Source organism: Corvus brachyrhynchos, unplaced genomic scaffold, assembly GCF_000691975.1.
Source record: "Corvus brachyrhynchos isolate BGI_N302 unplaced genomic scaffold, ASM69197v1 scaffold60, whole genome shotgun sequence".
Classification (NCBI taxonomy): Eukaryota; Metazoa; Chordata; class Aves; order Passeriformes; family Corvidae; genus Corvus; species Corvus brachyrhynchos.
The window spans coordinates 911,814-929,659 of record NW_008236767.1 but is presented as its reverse complement, the minus strand read 5'-3'; the positions used below and the strand labels follow the sequence as shown (position 1 = coordinate 929,659).

The 17,846-nt window shown below is 39.4% G+C and overlaps 1 protein-coding gene across 1 annotated transcript in view; it reads left to right on the top strand.

The window, feature by feature from the left end:
• LOC108444973 (ras-related protein Rab-10-like) overlaps positions 1-17,846 on the top strand; it is a 41,970-nt gene that overhangs the window by 8,996 nt on the left and 15,128 nt on the right. Inside the window, exons 2-4 of the mRNA XM_017727411.1 lie at positions 6,006-6,066; positions 9,156-9,294; positions 17,452-17,541. Of these exons, the coding sequence (XP_017582900.1) occupies positions 6,006-6,066; positions 9,156-9,294; positions 17,452-17,541 (290 nt within the window). The remainder of the gene's footprint in view (positions 1-6,005; positions 6,067-9,155; positions 9,295-17,451; positions 17,542-17,846) is intronic.

Below are 17,846 nucleotides of genomic sequence, written 5' to 3'. Positions count from 1 at the left end.
CCCCCGGCCGCCGCTCCTCTCCCTCCGCTCCCCGGTGCCCGCGGCTCACACACGCTCAGCTCAGCGCAGGGAGGTCTGACATCGCCCAGCCCGGCAGTGCCGCGCTGACAGCGCCGGTCTGGCCATGTCAGACCTCCCTGCGCTGAGCTGAGCGTGTGTGCAGCCGCGTCCAGCAGTTTAAACCTCTGCCGGAGTGTCAGGACACATGTCACACTGGCTCTGGAGCCTCTGCAAAGTGCTGGCTTGTTACACTGTCCTTGCTGTTCGTCTGGGCGTTGGGAACCTACTCCTGTTGTAAGCTTGTGAAGACTTGTTTCTCACTGTTTCTTATTGCCTACTGAAGCCCTGCTGCCATACATCACTGCAGGTGCAGATAAAACAATACAGAATCCCAGATCAGCTAGGTTGGAAATGACCTCTGAGATCATCGAGTCCAGCCTGTGACCAAACACGGCCATGTCAAACAGACCATGCACTAAGTGCCGTGTCCAGTCTTAAACGCCTCCAGGGTGACTCCACCGCCTCCTTGGGCAGTCCATGCCAATGTCTAATAACCCTTTCTGGGAAGAAATTCTTTGTAATGTCCAGCCTAAACCTTCTCATTCTTCTTGTCCTGTCACTTGTGTGTGTCACTTGGGAGAAGAGGCCGATCCCCACCTGGCTACAGCCTCCTTTCAGGTACCAACCTCAAGGAGTTGTCAGATGTCAGTAAAATGCCCAGTTCATCAATATTTCAGGCTAGAAAGGGCTTAAACTTTATCATTTTAATGGTATAAAGGTATCTTCTACTGTAGTTAGCGGTGTGCATGACAATTAAAGCAGAGCTGTTGCTATGATGGAAATAATTAACCCTGCCAGACCGTGCAGTTCTGCGCTGGCAGCACACACTGCAGATGTGGGGTGATGGGGAACTCCCCACTGCCTTGGCGCTGCAGGAGTGCAGTGCCACGGGGAGTGGCAGGGTGACTGTCCACATGCTGAAAACCTTGTCTCTGGCATGAAAATATGTTATGTGAGTGCGGTGCTTTTGGAGATTTTGCTGTGGAGATTTTTACAAATTTTCATTCGGAAATTTAAATTTTTTCGAGTTTGTGAATATTTTAGAGTTTTAGAATATTTTATTTTATTTTATTTTATTTTATTTTATTTTATTTTATTTTAAAGAGAAAACTAAATTATGTCAGGAAATTGTGTATTCCTGCATTTGGAATATGCATGGTCCTTTTACACATCTTTCAGTGTGGGAGGAGTTGGCATAACAGAATTAAATACCAGACAGTAGCTGTGGCAGTAGTTGGTCCAGGGAATACTTAATGTACTTGAGATGACTTGACCTGTCCACATAAGAATGGCTGAACTTTAACTACTTTTTTTTTCTTGCCCTTTCTTGCAAAGCAGTTTCTGAAACCAGCACAGACGAAGAGGGAAGAGCACAACTAACAGTAAAGTCAGGAAATTGATCCTAATAATAGGCAACTTGTTGCCAGGCTTAGCAAGAAAGCCCAAAGAATGGCTATAAAAATAAACAACAGCTTTGTTGATGTGCTTTACATTGAGATTCCTGACCATGAAGTTATTATTTTGAGACATAATTTATTTTACTCCTGATTCAGACCACTGCAGACTCAAAAAACTTTTATATGGTGATGATATTAAGAATATATTTCCCAAGTTGTGACTTGAACTATTTCAAGGAATAGTGAAGATAATAGAGTTTTTATGGCAGTTTATGGACTAAGATTAATCCGTTTATTTTTATTGGTGACACCTATTATTGAGATATTTAAAAACTTTTTAAAAAAATATTTATCTGAAATGTAAAGAAATAATCCAAACATGGTATTTGTTACCTGAATGTGTTTTTAAAGTTATTTCTGAAATACTGTGTTCCATTTAATTCCATTTTACCACGTGTATTAGACTTTGAAAACAGGTGGGATTATGAGTGGTGTCTTCCAAAAGAGTAATGTTGGAAGTGGAAGATTCCTTCTTCATGGAGATAGCTGCAATGGAGAGGGTGCTCTGGAGGCTGTGGCTCCTAGTGGTGTAAAGAAAGGAGACACAATATAGTGTTCTGTGTTTGTGATGTCTTCTCCCTCATTAACACCGCCAAACAGATAACTGACACGATCAGAACAAGTAACTGTTTTTATCTGGATGTCTGTTTCATACAAGCTCAGTCAAATGAAACCTTCCTGTTGTACAGCCTATTAAATGCTCATGTGCTGTTAGGTTATTTTTCACCTTGCCTGTCCAGTTGAAATGGTGATTTGAGTGGAGGGAAGATTATCCTGGCGGTGCAGTCTTGCAACTTCCTGAGTTCCCTGACTCAGGGAAATCATGTGCCATCACGGTGATGCTTCCTTGATGGCAAAGGGTCATGGGCACAGAAGTTAAAAGGTTGTTGAAAGTCTCATTGCTATGTCATCATGAATCACAGACTTTTGTTACTACGAAATATCCTAGTGTTATTGCAGGGGGAAAAAACTGAACAAGCATTTTGTAGTAGGCTCCAGGAGTAGTGATCTTTTCTAAAATTACGTATTTTGTGAGAAAATGCAGAAAATACATCCACACTAAATTTTCATTGAAAGCTTTTAATGCAGCAGTTAAATACTCAAGGCTAAGTGCCCTTCCTCCTTTTGGATAAGTTATAAGCAGTTATAGTTTTCTAATTAAACTTATACACATCATAAGGTGGATGCATTGTATTATGAATATACTGTAAAGAATAAATGTTTTTGTTTAAACAATGACATTGCATATAAGGTCATAGAGAAGGTTTATGAACAAAAAAACCTCCTTGTATACCAGTGAACAGAATTGTGATCTCACAGGCTGTGAGGTTATTTTGCTGTATTATGGTGGCTGTGGTCCCATAGCACGTGTTTTCTGTGAGAAACATTTCTAAAGAGCTGTGAGTCCTCCCAAATCTGTCATAGTTGAAAGTGGTACAACTTCAACATTAGGATTAAAAAGCCTGTGTAGATTCCCTGAGATTTACTTTAGAAGGGAATGAAGTAATCAACAAAAATGAACCATAGTGAAGGTAAGTGTGCCCTGTGTTAACAACACCAGTAGCAACCCAACTCTTAACTAATTCTTTTAAACAAAACTGGGTTTTCATGTCACTCTTACTTTCCTAATAAACATCCCTAGCAAACCAGGAATTATCAGTACTTGTGACTGCTCAGATACCGCTCTGCTTCAGACATTTCTTGACATGTTCAGAAAAGAATCTGTTGATTCAATGATGAAAGTAATGCACCAACAACTAGAAGGGGTTGTGTATGGGTAGGAGTAACAGTGGAAACTCAACCCACAACATCTCACTGGGGTCTTGCCCAGTTTGGCACAGGAGCTGATAGGAACTGCTTCCCTGTTTCTGGAGTTGAAGATGCTGTATGACGGGCAGTGGGCTGGGTAGAACCTGCACGGGGCATTCACCACCCTCTGTCCATGCTTTCACACTTGCATCCTGCTAAGCTACTCAAACTTGCATTTGCTCCTGATAGACATATGCTTTTGAGCATTTTCTATCAGGAACCCACCAGCTCTGGGTGAAAAGTGTGCTGTAATTTTCCAGGCCAGCTGCAAAAGGCCTCTTTGAAGAGGACTTCTGCAGAGGGCCAAAGGGAGGGAAGAGAGGGCCATTTCAAAGCTGAATTACCCCGTGGCTGAGTATTTTTATGCTTTTTAGACCTAACTGTCTTTAAGGTGCCTCAGTCCTAATATGGGCATTATTTATTCTTTGTAATATAAAGAAAAGAAATTAATTTCATGGCTGTAAAAGTCAGAAATAACAACCAGAATTGGAACTTGCACTCAGCATCCCCCTTCTTGGTTTTATTTGACAGCTTAAAAGAAGCAAGTACATGCTGTTGCATTCCAATAACATTTATCTCAAGAGCTGTAATCAATGCTTGCTTTGTTATGTTGATCATGTTGTATACCAGGTAGGACTAAAAGTATCTGAAATCTGTGAGCTGTCTTTGGCATTGTGTATCTCATTTTTCTTTTCTGTCTTTCCAATTTGCTAAGTTTGCTGGAAATTTCATATAAAGACATGAACAATTCATGCATGCAGAACATATTGACTTCTTTTTTTCACTAACATTCATTGACCTTTTAGGTCAATAAATTTTGAAGTTGACTTAAGAAGTCAATATGCCTGATTTTAATTTAGATTAAGTTTTAGTCTGATTCAGCACTCTGCTTCCCTTTTTACAAATAATTTTTTTTAAAAAGAGCTTATAGCAATTTATTATTAAAAGGTATGTCAACTAAGAACTTTTTCCTGTAGTTCTGGGAATCCCTGTCTGGAACATAATTTTTTCGCTGTGTTCCTAATGCACCATATGGAAGTGACGTTCCAGCCTCCCGGTGTATACTCGGTCCTTCTCAACTGCTCCAACATCAATTGTAGAAAATGATACAGATAATTAAACAAAACTATGTGAATTTCAGGAACAAATGTTTTCCATTGCATTGGAATTTCACCTTACATGAGCAAATTTTACTTAAATTACATTTCCTTCTGACATTATTAATTCCATCAAGGAAGCTTTGTGTAATATTAATTACAGATACCAATTATATTATTTCATCTTTCCTTTTCATTGAAGCTTCAATGAAAATTCATCAAGTGAAGGACATGGTTATCATAATAATTTTTAAAATCCACCTCAACTCCCTTACCACATACACACAAAAAATGTTAATAGCATTGAAAGTGCATGTGAGAGTGTACTTGTTAAAATTTGGTGCACAATACATCTGTGAGTACAAAGGAAGGGAGCATTTCCTCTGTTGCATTTTTGGTTTGCTGCCATGGGTGCTTTCCTTTGATAAAGTAATTTGGCACATTCTTACAGAAATCCAAACAGTGGTATTAACTTAAATTTTTTGTGATTTTTCAATCTGTCTGGTTATTTCAAATGACACTACTAGGGAAAAGACACTGTCATTTTAAGTAGCTGTAGTTTGCTCTTATGGAATTTTGACCAAATAGTATCATCAGCTGTCACATTACTTTAACTTCACTTACTATAATTGACAGGAAGAGCCTAATTGTTTTTCAGTGGGGGGAAAAAAGCAATCAGAGAAATTATCAAACGGTATTTCAAACTTCAGCAATGAAGCAATAGGGGAAACTGGTTTACTATGTGAAAATATGTCACTCCTAAGATAGCAGCTGATAGCTGGCAGATTATAATTTTAAAACTGGAATTTCAACAGCTAGGTATCTAGGTATCATACAGCACATTTGAAGTACTAATTTGATGATTTAATAAAGGAAAACACTATAAATCATTAAAAAAAATCTTTGAGGAAAGATCTGTAGGATATGTAGAGACAACATTGTGCACTGATTTTAATACTTGCTTTTAGCATTGGCTTTCTGGATCTGATTTAGGCTGTAGAGCCAGCCCTCTTCATTTTGAATTAAATCCCACGTATGTTGATCTTTGCATTTAATGAGTACAGCCAATTCCTACTTGGGCTCATGTAACCCTGGATATTTTCTTTAGGGATTTGGAAATAAGGACAGAAAAATTGTGTTGCACATGTGACAGCTTTGTAAGCATTTGTACTTTCCCAATAATATCTGCCATGGTCTTGAAAATCCCCACTATATTTGCACAATGTACTATTGTGCACATGCCATGAAACTGCTGTCACATCTCTTGCTGATCCATGGTAATGCTTACTTGTAGGTTCAAGTATCTGCACCTTTGCTTCGACCTGCCCCTTCTTTGCTTGGTACTGGCATTGCTTTGTATTGTATTTGTGCAATGTATTGGCGCACAGTTGCGTTCAGCACTGAGTAATTTCCTTTTGCATCTTCCATTTTGAATGTATATGGTTGGCTAGTTATTCTTTCTATGGTATTGTTCCTTTTCACTTTCTGTTTGAAATTGCATGATACTAGAGCTGAGAAACAATCTTCAAAGGGAATCCATGTTATTATGAGAAATGTTACAGGTTTTCCTTTTTTCTTCTAGGCATTGATTTTAAAGTAAAGCCAGTAATGTTTAATGATACAAGAGTGAAGCTTCAAATATGGTAAGTTTTAATTGGTATCACAAAGAAAGCCAACTAAATTGCATTATGACATGAAAAATCTCATCTACTTTTAATTGTGTGTCTTCATAGTGTGCAGGTGCTCCTACTAGGTCATTTTAAAATTTGAATTTAGCCTAGGAGAGTACATTTTTTTCAGTAACTAATGTAAGTTAAAAAGAGGATTCTCACTGGGTTGCTTTAACAATAAAACTTGCAGCATACAAACAAATGCAGATCTATGATCCATATGAAGTATATTTAATTATATAGGAACATGGAGGAAAGTGACAAAGCAAGAAGATGTTACATTTCATTACCCATCAAATGTATGTTCAAAAGGGTCACCAGGAGAAATGACTTTTGGTAAGATGAATCTTTGGGAATGTACACTATTTTTTGGTTTGGTTTAGTTTTTCTAAAGGGTATGTAGGGCTTCTGACATCTGGCTCTCCAGACATCTAATACAGAAGATTATCTCTATTTACCACTATTTCACTTCTCAAGGAGTAAATCTGTACATGAATTATCTGACCGGTGTTGGATCTGCAGTTATTCCATCTCAGGCTTTAACACAAAAGTATTACAGGGTTGTTTACAGCTTTCTTAAGGCGTAATTCATAGAATCGTAGAATGTGCTGAGTTGGAAGGACCCATCAGGATCATTGAGTCTGACTTCTGGCCTTGCACAGGACACCAAGAATGACACCATGTACCTGAGAACATTATCCAAACGCTTCTTGAACTCTGTCAGGCTTGGTGCTGTGACCACTTCCCTGGGGAGCCTGTTCCAGTGCCCAAAAACCCTCTGGGTGAAGAACCTTTTCCTGATATCCAACCTACCTGCCCCCAACTCAGCTTCAGGCCATGTCCTCAAGTCCTATCGCTGTTCTTGAGAGTGAAGAGATTAGTGTCTGTCCCTCTGATTCCCCTTCTGAGGAAGCTGTAGACTGCAAAAAGGTCTCCCTTCAGTCTCCTCCAGGCTGAACAAACCAAGTGACCTCAGCCACTCCTTGTATGGCTTCCCCTGTTCTCATGGGCCTCCTTTGGAGGATCTCTAAGAGCTTAATGTCTTATTTATACTGTGGCATCCAGACCTGCCCCCAGCACTCGAGGTGAGGCTGCCCCAGTGCAGAGCAGAGCGGGACAATCCCCTCCCTTGTCCAGCTGGCCATGCTGTGCCTGATCCCCCCAGGAACATCTCATTCCCCAGTCTGTACACACAACCAGGACTGCCCTGTCCCAGGTGCAGAATCCAGCACTTGCCCTTGTTAAACTTCACGCAGTTGGTGACAGCCCAGTCCTCTGATTTGTGGAACGCTCTCTGCAGGGCCTCTCTGCTCTGGAGGGAGTCAGCAGCTCCTCCCAATTTAGTATCTTTGGCAAACTTACTTATTATCACTTCAAGTCCTGCATCCAGGTGGATAATGAAGATGTTGAAGAGAGCTGGGCTGAGGATGGAGCCCTGTAGAACCCCATTAGTGACTGGATGCCAGCCTGATGTCACCCCATTCACTGCTGATGTAACCCTTTGTGCCTGACCTGTGAGCCAGTTGCTCACCCATCACTCACCATGGTTATCCAGCTGTGTGCTGGACATTTGATCTGGAAGGTACTGTGAGAGACAATATCAAAAGCTTTGCTGAAGTTCAACGAGATCATATCTATTGGCTTTCCTAGATCAACTAGATGGATTACCATGTTACAGAAGGAAATCATGTTCAACAAGTAGGACTTTGCCCTCATGAAGTTGTGCCGGCTGTGACCGATGAGTGTGTTGTCCTCCAGGTGTTTTTCACTATCTCCCAGAATAATATTTTTCATTATTTTACTGGGCACTGAAGTGAGACTGATAGGCCTGTAGTTTGCAGGGTCTTGCCCTTCCTGAAAACTGTGACAACTTTACCCAGCTTCCACTCAGCTGGGACCTCTCAGGACTCCCAAGACTACTCAAAAGCAGAGCAAGGCTTTGCAATGACATCAGCCACCTTTTTGAGAATCCTCAGATCAATCCCATTAGTCCTCATAGATTTGTAGGAATCCAGCTGGAGAAGCAGATCCCACACAATTTCAGGGTCAACTGGGAGTTGATCATTCTCACAGCCATGATCCTCCAGCTCAGGGCACTGAGAACCCCTTGGTCTGTCATCCATGTTGAAGACAGAGGCAAAGAATTTGTTAAACACCTCTGCCTTGTCTGTGTCCCTGTTGGTGAAGTGACCATCCTCATCCTGGAATGGGCTGATGTTATTTCTACACTGCCTTTTGCCATTCATATATTGGAAAAACTTTTTACTGTCTCCCAGGTTTCTGGCAACTTCAACTCCAGTGTAGCTTTGGCCAGACAAATTTTCTCCCTACAGTGGCAAACAGCATCTCTGTATTCTTCCCATGTCATCTGACTTTGCTTCCACTGGGCGTGCACCTTCCTTATTTATCTTATTTCCCATCAGGTTTCACTTACACAAATGATGTCAAGTCTCTGGGACTAGGCCAAAGCTTGGAGCTTATCTCATTTGTTCTTCTTGCTTGGTGTGTTAGTGTAGAAACGTTTCAGGTGTGGTACTTTGTAGCCAACGTCTCCTGAGGCAGATTGAGGGATCCCATTTGTGTTTGTTTCCTAAAGTTTTGGCATTGTGTGTAGGAATCTCTGTGTCTGTATTTTATGGCTTTTTCCCAAAACCTGTCTTTCACCTAAACCAGGTTGCTGTTTGTGTCACAGTTTACAAAGGGGTTGTCAGAATATGGGGATGTCATCTGACATCTGATTTTTTCAATCACCTGAGTTGTTTATATAAAAAAGGAATGGTGGGCTTGACATTACTCTCTGTTTTCAGCCACTGGCTTAGCTTCCCTAGTAGGGCTGAATTAGTCAGGATAGATTTCCAGTGTATTTCTTTTACTGCTATATCTGGCATCCAGATTTTCTCTCATCCCTATTTTTTTTGTTCCTTTCGTGTTAAGAGTACATAATTTAAAATTTGGACAATACTCCTTAAAGTGAAATAATCTTTCTTGGCGATTCTGCAGTTTGATCATCTCTTTTTTGTTTGCTTGGTTGTGTGTGTGTGATTTGTTACAATTTCTTTCAGGGATACTGCTGGCCAGGAACGATTCCATACACTTAGTACCAGCTATTTCCGTGGTGCACAAGGCTTTGTTCTCGTATATGACATCACAAATCTGAAGAGTTTTCAAAGTATAACAGTCTGGATGAACGACATATATGAGGTAAATATATCTGTCAGTGGTTGATCTCTTAGTGGAGGTAGTTCATGTGTCATTTTAAATGCATGAGATGTGTTCTTGTTCCTGTATGTTTCTAACCAGAATTTCTTGCATTTAACTCAGCGCACAGTATGATAGTAGAATTACTGTCATCTGAAACTGGAACATGGTGTATATGTAGACAAGCCCATGGTGATGGAGGAATGTTTTCTGAAGTACTTCTAAAACACAGCTTCCAGTCCAGCTTTGTGCATGCTGAGTTATGGTGCTCTTGTCACTGCTGTGGCTATGCATAGATGAATCTCCATGAGCTCATCCTCGGATTTTAATTAGATTCCATATCAAAATTCCGTATCATAGCCAGTGATTTCCCTTTGCTAATTTCATTACTTCAGTGTAGTTACCTCATCCCAAGATCAAAGGGATTAAATACCATCTTTGTCCTTGCTGGATAGTCCTTGAGAGGATGGTTTCAGGAGGGAGGAAGTGGGATGGGAAGTTGTTTGGTTAGCTCAGCTGCTCGTGGTGCTGCAGCCAGAAATATGTGCTTTCATGTGACATAGGAAGTGATTCAACAGCACATGGCTGCCAGATGGGGTATGTGTTCCCACTGGAGCTTGTCAGAGCCCTCTGTCATTCACTCTGACTTCCTAATGTGGTAGAGAACTAACACAGCTAAAGAAGTTGGGTGGTTTTTCTGCTCCATCAGTGAGTTTAAGAGGCCCATAGAAGGTCTGACACTTACTGGAGTTGGAGCAAGGTAAATTGGTAGGAGTAGGAAGGCCAGAAGAAGAATGTGTGGGAACAATGTGAAGGGAGGGAGGAGTGGGCAAGCCCTTAGACATGAGATCATTCAGCTGCGTGTAATCCTATATTCCAAGTCTTTTTGCTGGGTCTCTCTTGATGTCTTCTCAATTAGACAGAGGCAAGGGAGTTTTAGAATGGAATAGTTCAGCTGTAAGGGACCTTCAGTGATAATCTAGTCCAGCTGCCCAACCACTTAAGCGCTGACCAAAAGTAAATTATGTTACTAAGAGCATTGTCCAGATACCTCTTAATTTGGCTTGGGGAACTGACCATCTCCCTAGGAAGCCTGTTGCAGTGTTTGACCACTCGCTCAGTAAAGAAATGCTTCCCAATGTCCAATCTGAATCTCCGTGGCACAGCTTTGAGCCACTCCCACGTGTCCTGTCTCTCGATACCAGGGAGAAGAGATCAGTACCGTTCTCTCTACTTTCCCTCCTCAGGAGGCTGGGGGAGCAGTGAGATTGCTCCTCAGCAGTAGCACAGCAGCTTGTAGTTAGCATGCTTGTGGAAGTTAGTGTAGGAACACAAGCAAGGTAGTGCTCTTTGTTGATTAAAATCAAGTAAACTTTCAAGCAGGTTTTTTAATACTCTTATGATTTGGTGGGGATATGACATGATGGATAGGAGAGTCCATCTTGGGGAAGGGGGCTTGAAATAAAACCATCGAATGCATTATTTTCTCTCTTCACAGCTTCAGTATACAGCTGAATTAATGAACTACACGTGATCATATATTCAATAATAGCTACATGGGATATCTTATATAATTGGTAAAACATTACATTCACATTATCTCACTATTAAAACCATTACTCTGGTGACCTCGTACATCATTACTCTTGACCTTAGAGTTGTCTTAGAAGTCTTAGTGGCAACAGAGCCTAACTGCAGTTAACATGTTACAAAGGAGATTCCATGACACAATATTCTTACTGGCTTGTATGCACACACTTTAAGCTAACACATCTGTTTTATTATTTTGTTAAGCAAAGCATGCGCCCTTCTTCTGTTGGCCACACAAAAGTCACAGCTGGATATGCCACTGGTTGTACAGTTTCATGGTTAACAGAGATTTAGCTCAGCAAACAGTATGATAGCAGGTTTACTGTTACCTGAAACTGAAAATGTAAATTATCTGCGTATATCCATTTATATCTATCTATCTATCTATCTAAATTTTGACATAAAATACTGGTCTGTCTTCACACTGGCTCCAAAGGGGTTGTTTTGTCCTGTTGTCTTTAATTAGATCAACAGGGTGATTGATTCAGTGGGCTACAATGCACAACCATAAACACCAAGAAGGTGTCAGGGCTGTAATGGCTAGGGTGGAGGGAAGGATGGGACTAGCTCCTATGGCCACCACACAGGCTAAGATGTGCTTTAGTCAATCAGGAAATAACACCTGCACAAACCTGCTCTCCGTTTGTGATATTTAAAAGCTTTCTTGTAAATGTACTCAAGCTGTTAATACTTAGACTATTAACCCTTGAAGGTACTTTGTTAAAGTTTAAAAAATGGAAAAATACTCAATCTAAAACAATTTCTAGGAATGTAAATTGCATGATTGATTGTACCAATCTCAAAACTAGCAATTAGTGTTGTAATAGAGCTAGATAGTAATAAAAAATTTAATTTAGTCCTAGTGGGATATCAATTTCTGAAGTGTCTTGGTGAAAATATATGGGGCCATTCATTGCAAAAGAAATGTTTTTAAGCAATAACTGTTAAAACACAGGGCATTTCATGAAAATTGATTACTTCCTGGAGGTCGGTGACATTCCTTGCATGTGCTTTGGTCTGTGAATGCAAACCAGTATTTAATTCCCCAAAAATGCCCAGAATAAAAGTGACTGTTGCTACAGCACCATTTAAAATATGCAAGTGTAGAAAAAATAAATAAGTTTTTAAAAGGGAAGCAGAGAGAATACAGGTTTCACTAAATACCAGACTAATAGGTAATGTAAAGCTTGCACATGAACCAATCAAACAGAAATTTTGAGGCAATTCAGTTATTACATTATGCTCTCATTTTTTGGTTCTTTGCACATAAATATTTTAAACAGAAAGTTTTTTAGAAGTCTGTTCAGTGTGCTAAGCCATTTTTGCAACAGTTGAAAATAACAATCCAAGCAATTTAGCATTCTTAAAAACTCCCATTGATTTTATAAAAACTGGCCAGTCAGTGCAATTACAATCAGATTACCAGTAATGTTCTCGTTATATTTCAGTTATTTTAAGTGTGGAATACAGCAGCTTCATTATTAAAAATTAATTATTGTCCAAGGAAGTTCAAGACACAAATATGCTGCCATATCTGTATTGCTGTAAAATTTGAATTCAGAACTAGAGGAAATTAAGGAACATGACTGTACTTTTCAAAAGCTTGCTAGAAAAATATACTCACTCACAGATTAATATCTGAGGGCATTATTGTCAAGTCCAGTATAGGGATATTGGATTTGTAATGCATTCATTAGGAGCATGATAATTGCAGGAAGATAACTTTAGAACCTGAAACCATTCTTTATTTGTAGGATTGCAGGTTATGTTCAATTTATTAAAGTGTTCCTCTTGTCTGCTGACATGGCTTTTAGCTACTGCATGCACCTGTTCTGAAAGGCTGATGCTGTTTGGCCTTTGAAAATTAAATACAAGCAGCTGTGTAACAAATCCATTTGCAGAAAGCAGCTATTTCCAGGATGTTTTGAACAAGATTCCAACTAACATTCGCAAAAAGTTCCTCACAATAGAGTGTTCAAATGCTCAAATAGGTGCCCAGAGAGGATGACTTCAGGGAGACACCTAAAAGTCCATTCAACAGCGCCTTGAGCAGCCTGACCAGATTTTGAAGTTGGGCCACCTTTGAGCAGGGATTAGACCAGCTGTCTTCCAGAAGTCCTTGCCAACCTAAATCACTCCATTTTTCACACATGGCATCTGGGTCTCCAGAAATTGTTGAGATAGATGGTAGGTCCTTGTTTACTTCCAAATACCTTGGAAGTAAACTATTAAACTGGTTTTAATAGTGCTAGTCTCCTGCTGTGGCCATGCAGGTGGCGTTACCAGGTCCTAACAATTCTCTCTGTGCTAGAAGTTTTCTGCCATCTCAGAATTTTCTGCGTGGAGAAGATAATTTTCTTTACTTGTGCAAGTCTTGGTGACAGTAGTGTTGTTGAAGTGTTGTTGAAGTTTACAGTTTAGTGTTGTTGAAGTACATTAACCTTCTATTTGTCCTCCCTGAAGAAGTGACCCCTCAGCCAGGACATGAACTGTATGGATTGTTGAGTTGCTGCCATTTCTACATAATGCTCTTTTTTGATTTGGTTCTTCTGGTGTGTTTGGGAGACTGGACTGTCTTTAAGTGTTTCTGCATCATACTTAAATAAAAGCAGCATAAGAAACTGCTTCACAAATGTAAATTAGTTTGACTTGAAACTCTTCTGAGTTTTTCTTGCTCAGATGGGAAAGGTTGATGTCAAAAGATCAAATTGTCCCAGTTCGTAGATAGGTTTGTTGTTACAGCTCTGATTAGAACTTAAAATTCTTGTTCTTGTCATTTTATTAAATTGGTTTATCTGTAGTCCTAGGTTGGTTTGGGGATGAACAGGTTTGTATCTACTGCCTTCTAGATTTGCTAATAGACAAATAAATTTTATCAGTCATTTATTTCCACTGAAGTCCTGGAAACCAGGCATTTGTAACTGAGGTCATAAGGTGGCACTTAGAAAAATTTGTGGACAGAGTCATGTACAGCAATCCTAATATGAACACTGCCCATGGGATGCTTCAAAGAGGCTTTGAGGACAATCTGTTCGCAACAAATTGTTCTTCAATATTCCAAAGGGTAAGTTCCTTGTGTCATTGTCCAGTGAGTAAGAAGAAGTAGCTTCCCAGTTTTATGGCCTTCTCCAGCTCTGCTATCATTTTGATGTTTGACCATGTACATCTTCTTCAAATGTGAAAATCTGTATTAATGCTACATTTCTTCCTTAAATACAGACTATTTAAGTATTCCCATAGGGTGTTTCTCAGGTATGCGTTCTCAGTTTGACTGTTCGGACCTACAAACAAACTTTTGTTGCCTTTTCAAACTGTAATTAAGGAGTATCAAAATCGTGCAGCCCTTCACAACTACACCCTGGAGGTGTGATGAAGGGACAAGGTGGTGTTCTGGAAAATATATCTCTGGATAGATAGCTTTATACAAGGTCTGGGTGAGCTCATAATCATCATGGTTGGTTTGCTGCAGGGGAGGCTGAGGTCATTCGTGGTAGGTCTGTGCTCACTATTTAAGAAGTGAAGGCATTGTTTCTTCCAATAACCTGTAAGTACAGATATGGTGTAGTTTTCTTACAGAAAAGGTGTCTGCTACTTTTCATACTCACATAAATTCACAGCACTTCTGGAAAATTAAAACTGCAGAAAAAAAAAGACCTAACATTAGAAAAAAACCCACCCAAATCCCCAAAAAATTACATACAAAGGGGATGAGCAAGATATTCTTGCTTTTGCATTTTTGATTTCTGTTAATAGCCTCATAGCCAGGTTGTGTATTTCCCTGGCTGGGTGGACATTAAGCAGTGGGATGAAGGGCACGGGTGGGTGGCCCCTGTCAGTGATGTGCTACAGAGACTGTGGTACTGTGATGTGAGTGTCCAGTGTTCCGAGTCCAGGATGTGGCACTGCTGAGTTTGAGGCTCTGCTGCTGCTCCCTCCCGTGGCCACTGCTCAGAGCAGCCTGGCTCCTGCTGCTGCCATATCCAGCTGCCTGGGAACCTGGTGGAAGAAAAACGCTTCTGCCAAAACCTGGTGGCTCCAAGCTGTGCCAAACACTTGAGAAAACTTGGTCAGTCTCAGTAAATCTCTCTACTCCAATTTTTACAGAGGAATATGGCGATAATGTTTTCCTTTTCAAAATAAAATAGTGTAGGTATTCTCCAGGTTCAGATTATATTTATTTTAAGCTTCAGTAAAATGTGAACTTTGAAATGTTAAAACCCAAAGAAAAACTGAGAGAGTGGTCCAAAAATTGGCATTTTTGTAGATACCAGAGCAAAACTTCATCTGGAAAGAAAAAATTATTTTTGCTTTGATGGAACTGATGAAATTTTTAATAGTACTTCTCCAAACATGGGGGAAAAATGTTTCCTGAGTCCATGAGCTTACTCAGTGCTGACTTGCATAATAGGATTATAACAACAGTAAAATAACCATCATCTTTTTAGCTATAGATTTTGCATTTGGAAAGCTTATTCCTGAGCTATAAATAACTGAGTATGAAAATACACAGCGAGCTTTTGGAAGCACTGAAAAGCCATATTTTTGGCCAGGTCAAATCAGTGTACCCGTGCAGGTTTGATGCCAGCTGAGCACACGGTCAAAATTCTGCCTAGTTGTATTGACTTAACTTTTTAAGACTTCATACAAATAAATTTTCAGAAATTAAAATGGACATCATTTTGACTTACAATCTTCATTTTTCTAAATGAAAGAAGCTGCAAGATACCATCTGTAAAAAAGGAGAACTGTAAGTGCTTTGGTGGAGGATCCAGACAAAGTGAGACTACATTAATGCATTATATTGATGTAGAAATAGTAATTATTTGCAGAAATAAATACTTTGTGACTGGTAGTACTGATAAATACTCACTGAAAGGCTTAGTACCTCAAACCTCATTTAAATTTTGTTATTGTTTGAAGCTGTTTAGAAAGAACATTCCTACTGCAAAAATTTGTGCTGTTTATACAGAAATTAAGTTACAGAATGAATTCAGTGGGTTTGTATATGCAGTATGCAAATATTTCCCTCTCAACTTTTAACTTCAGAGTGAAGTTAAATGTCACTCTTAAAACCGTCATCAACCTTCAGTCTTCTTTCAAATTAAAAGTTGATTATATAATGAGATTTAATTGTCTATTTACCCTATTTTGGGACTGATGTATGTGATTTTATGTAGGAGAGCCACTGATCTTAATGAGTGAAGTTTCAGTGCATTCTGAAACAGCCAAAATTTTGGTCTATTAATCCAGGTTAGAGGAATTCATTATTTTAGCCCTGTACTTTGTACTCTTAGGAGGTTTGCTTCATTTTGATACTACATTTTCTTGAACATAAACTGTAGGTATGGAATAAGTCTAAGTGACTCTAAGAGGAGAATGGATTAAAAAAAAGAAATAGTGTTCCTTAATATTAAATTGTGCCTACTGATGAAGTCTTCAAGTTGTTGTAAAAGTAGAAAGAGACTAAAAATATTGTTCTTTCATCCTTTAATGGATAGAGGTTTTTCTCTGTATCGTTGTGACGGATTTTGTCTTACGGCAAAGTTACAAAAGTTAAGGATTTGACAGAGATCAGAGATTTCATCAAAGTCCCTGTAGAGAGATCTGCAGCCTGAGACCAGGCGTTTTGAGTCATCAGGGAAGCTGTGGGAGCATGTACCTCCAGAATAAAAGCCATGGCATCAGATTATGTTAGCTTCTGTTGTTTGTAGATCAAGACCCTTAAGTGTCCTTCATTTAAGCACCAAAAGGGGTTTTAAATATTCTGATTTTCATAAGGAATGTCAGTTTTCAAATTCCACATGCTGTTGCAGAGCTATTCCCTTTCCTTGTCATTATTCCAGTCACATACAGTTACAATGACTTATCTTAAAATAACACTGATGTAAAAAACCCAGTGCATTTCACAGTCATCATGCATGTGAGTGGATTAGAGGAATAGAGATGGAGACAAGGTCAAAAAGGTAGATTTTTCTTCCTTTTGGAATCAATGAGGTTTTTAAATTTTACTTCATTAAAAATCTATTGCCTTCTTCCTAGTGTCTTGGAATAATCAGACTTTTATGTTGAGTTTGAACACTTTGAAAGTAATTTTACTGTCTCTGTGCAAATTCAAGCACAGAGAGGTGCTCTTTCAGGTGCAGCAAATTCCTTCCCTTTTACTTGTGAGTGCTGGATGTAGACCAGAGTCATATGCCAATCCATGAATCTATTACTTTAAGGAGGGCAGTGTCTGTGAATTCAGGGTATTTCCAGTCACTTTAAAGCCTCAAGATGGAGCATTCATCAGAAGATGGTGCCCATGCACCATATACTTTATATCTTACGAAAGAGGTCGGAAATTACACGTGGCACTTCTAAGTGGCTTTTTTCTGCTCTCTGCAATCTTGCTGTTTTCCTCCAAATCCCAGTAACTGGTGGAAAATATTTGCACATATGAAGGTCACAACAGAATTTAGCCTTTACTTTCAAGGAAATGGAGTGCTGAAGGTTAGTGTGAGCTGAAGATGAAGGGCTTTTGTTGTTTGCTTTTTTCTTACTTGACACTTATTAATGCTGGTTCTCTTTTAGAAAGCAGGTGATGAAGTGGACGTAATACTGTTGGGCAACAAGTGTGATAAGGAGTCAGAACGGGTAGTTCCAAAACAGAAAGGAGAAAAGGTATCTTTGGTACTTTCTTTGGGTCCTCCTGAGTTTCTTAGTGTGTGACTGTGAGCTGTTAAACTGAAAATGGTAAAAAGCTCCTGAATTCCAAAAGTTCTATTAGGACTTGCTCTAGAAGAGCAGTTGTGGAGTTCTGGAGTGTTGGAAATACATTAAGTAATTCCTAGCTGATCTCTTTAGAATACTGATTTTTCTTTTAAAGGTTAAAATGCACTTTAAAAGTTTTAGGTGCTACAGTAGAAATCTTATACAGAGTCTTCATTTTCAGAGTACTGTTGTAGTGTGGAATATTAAAATGTAAT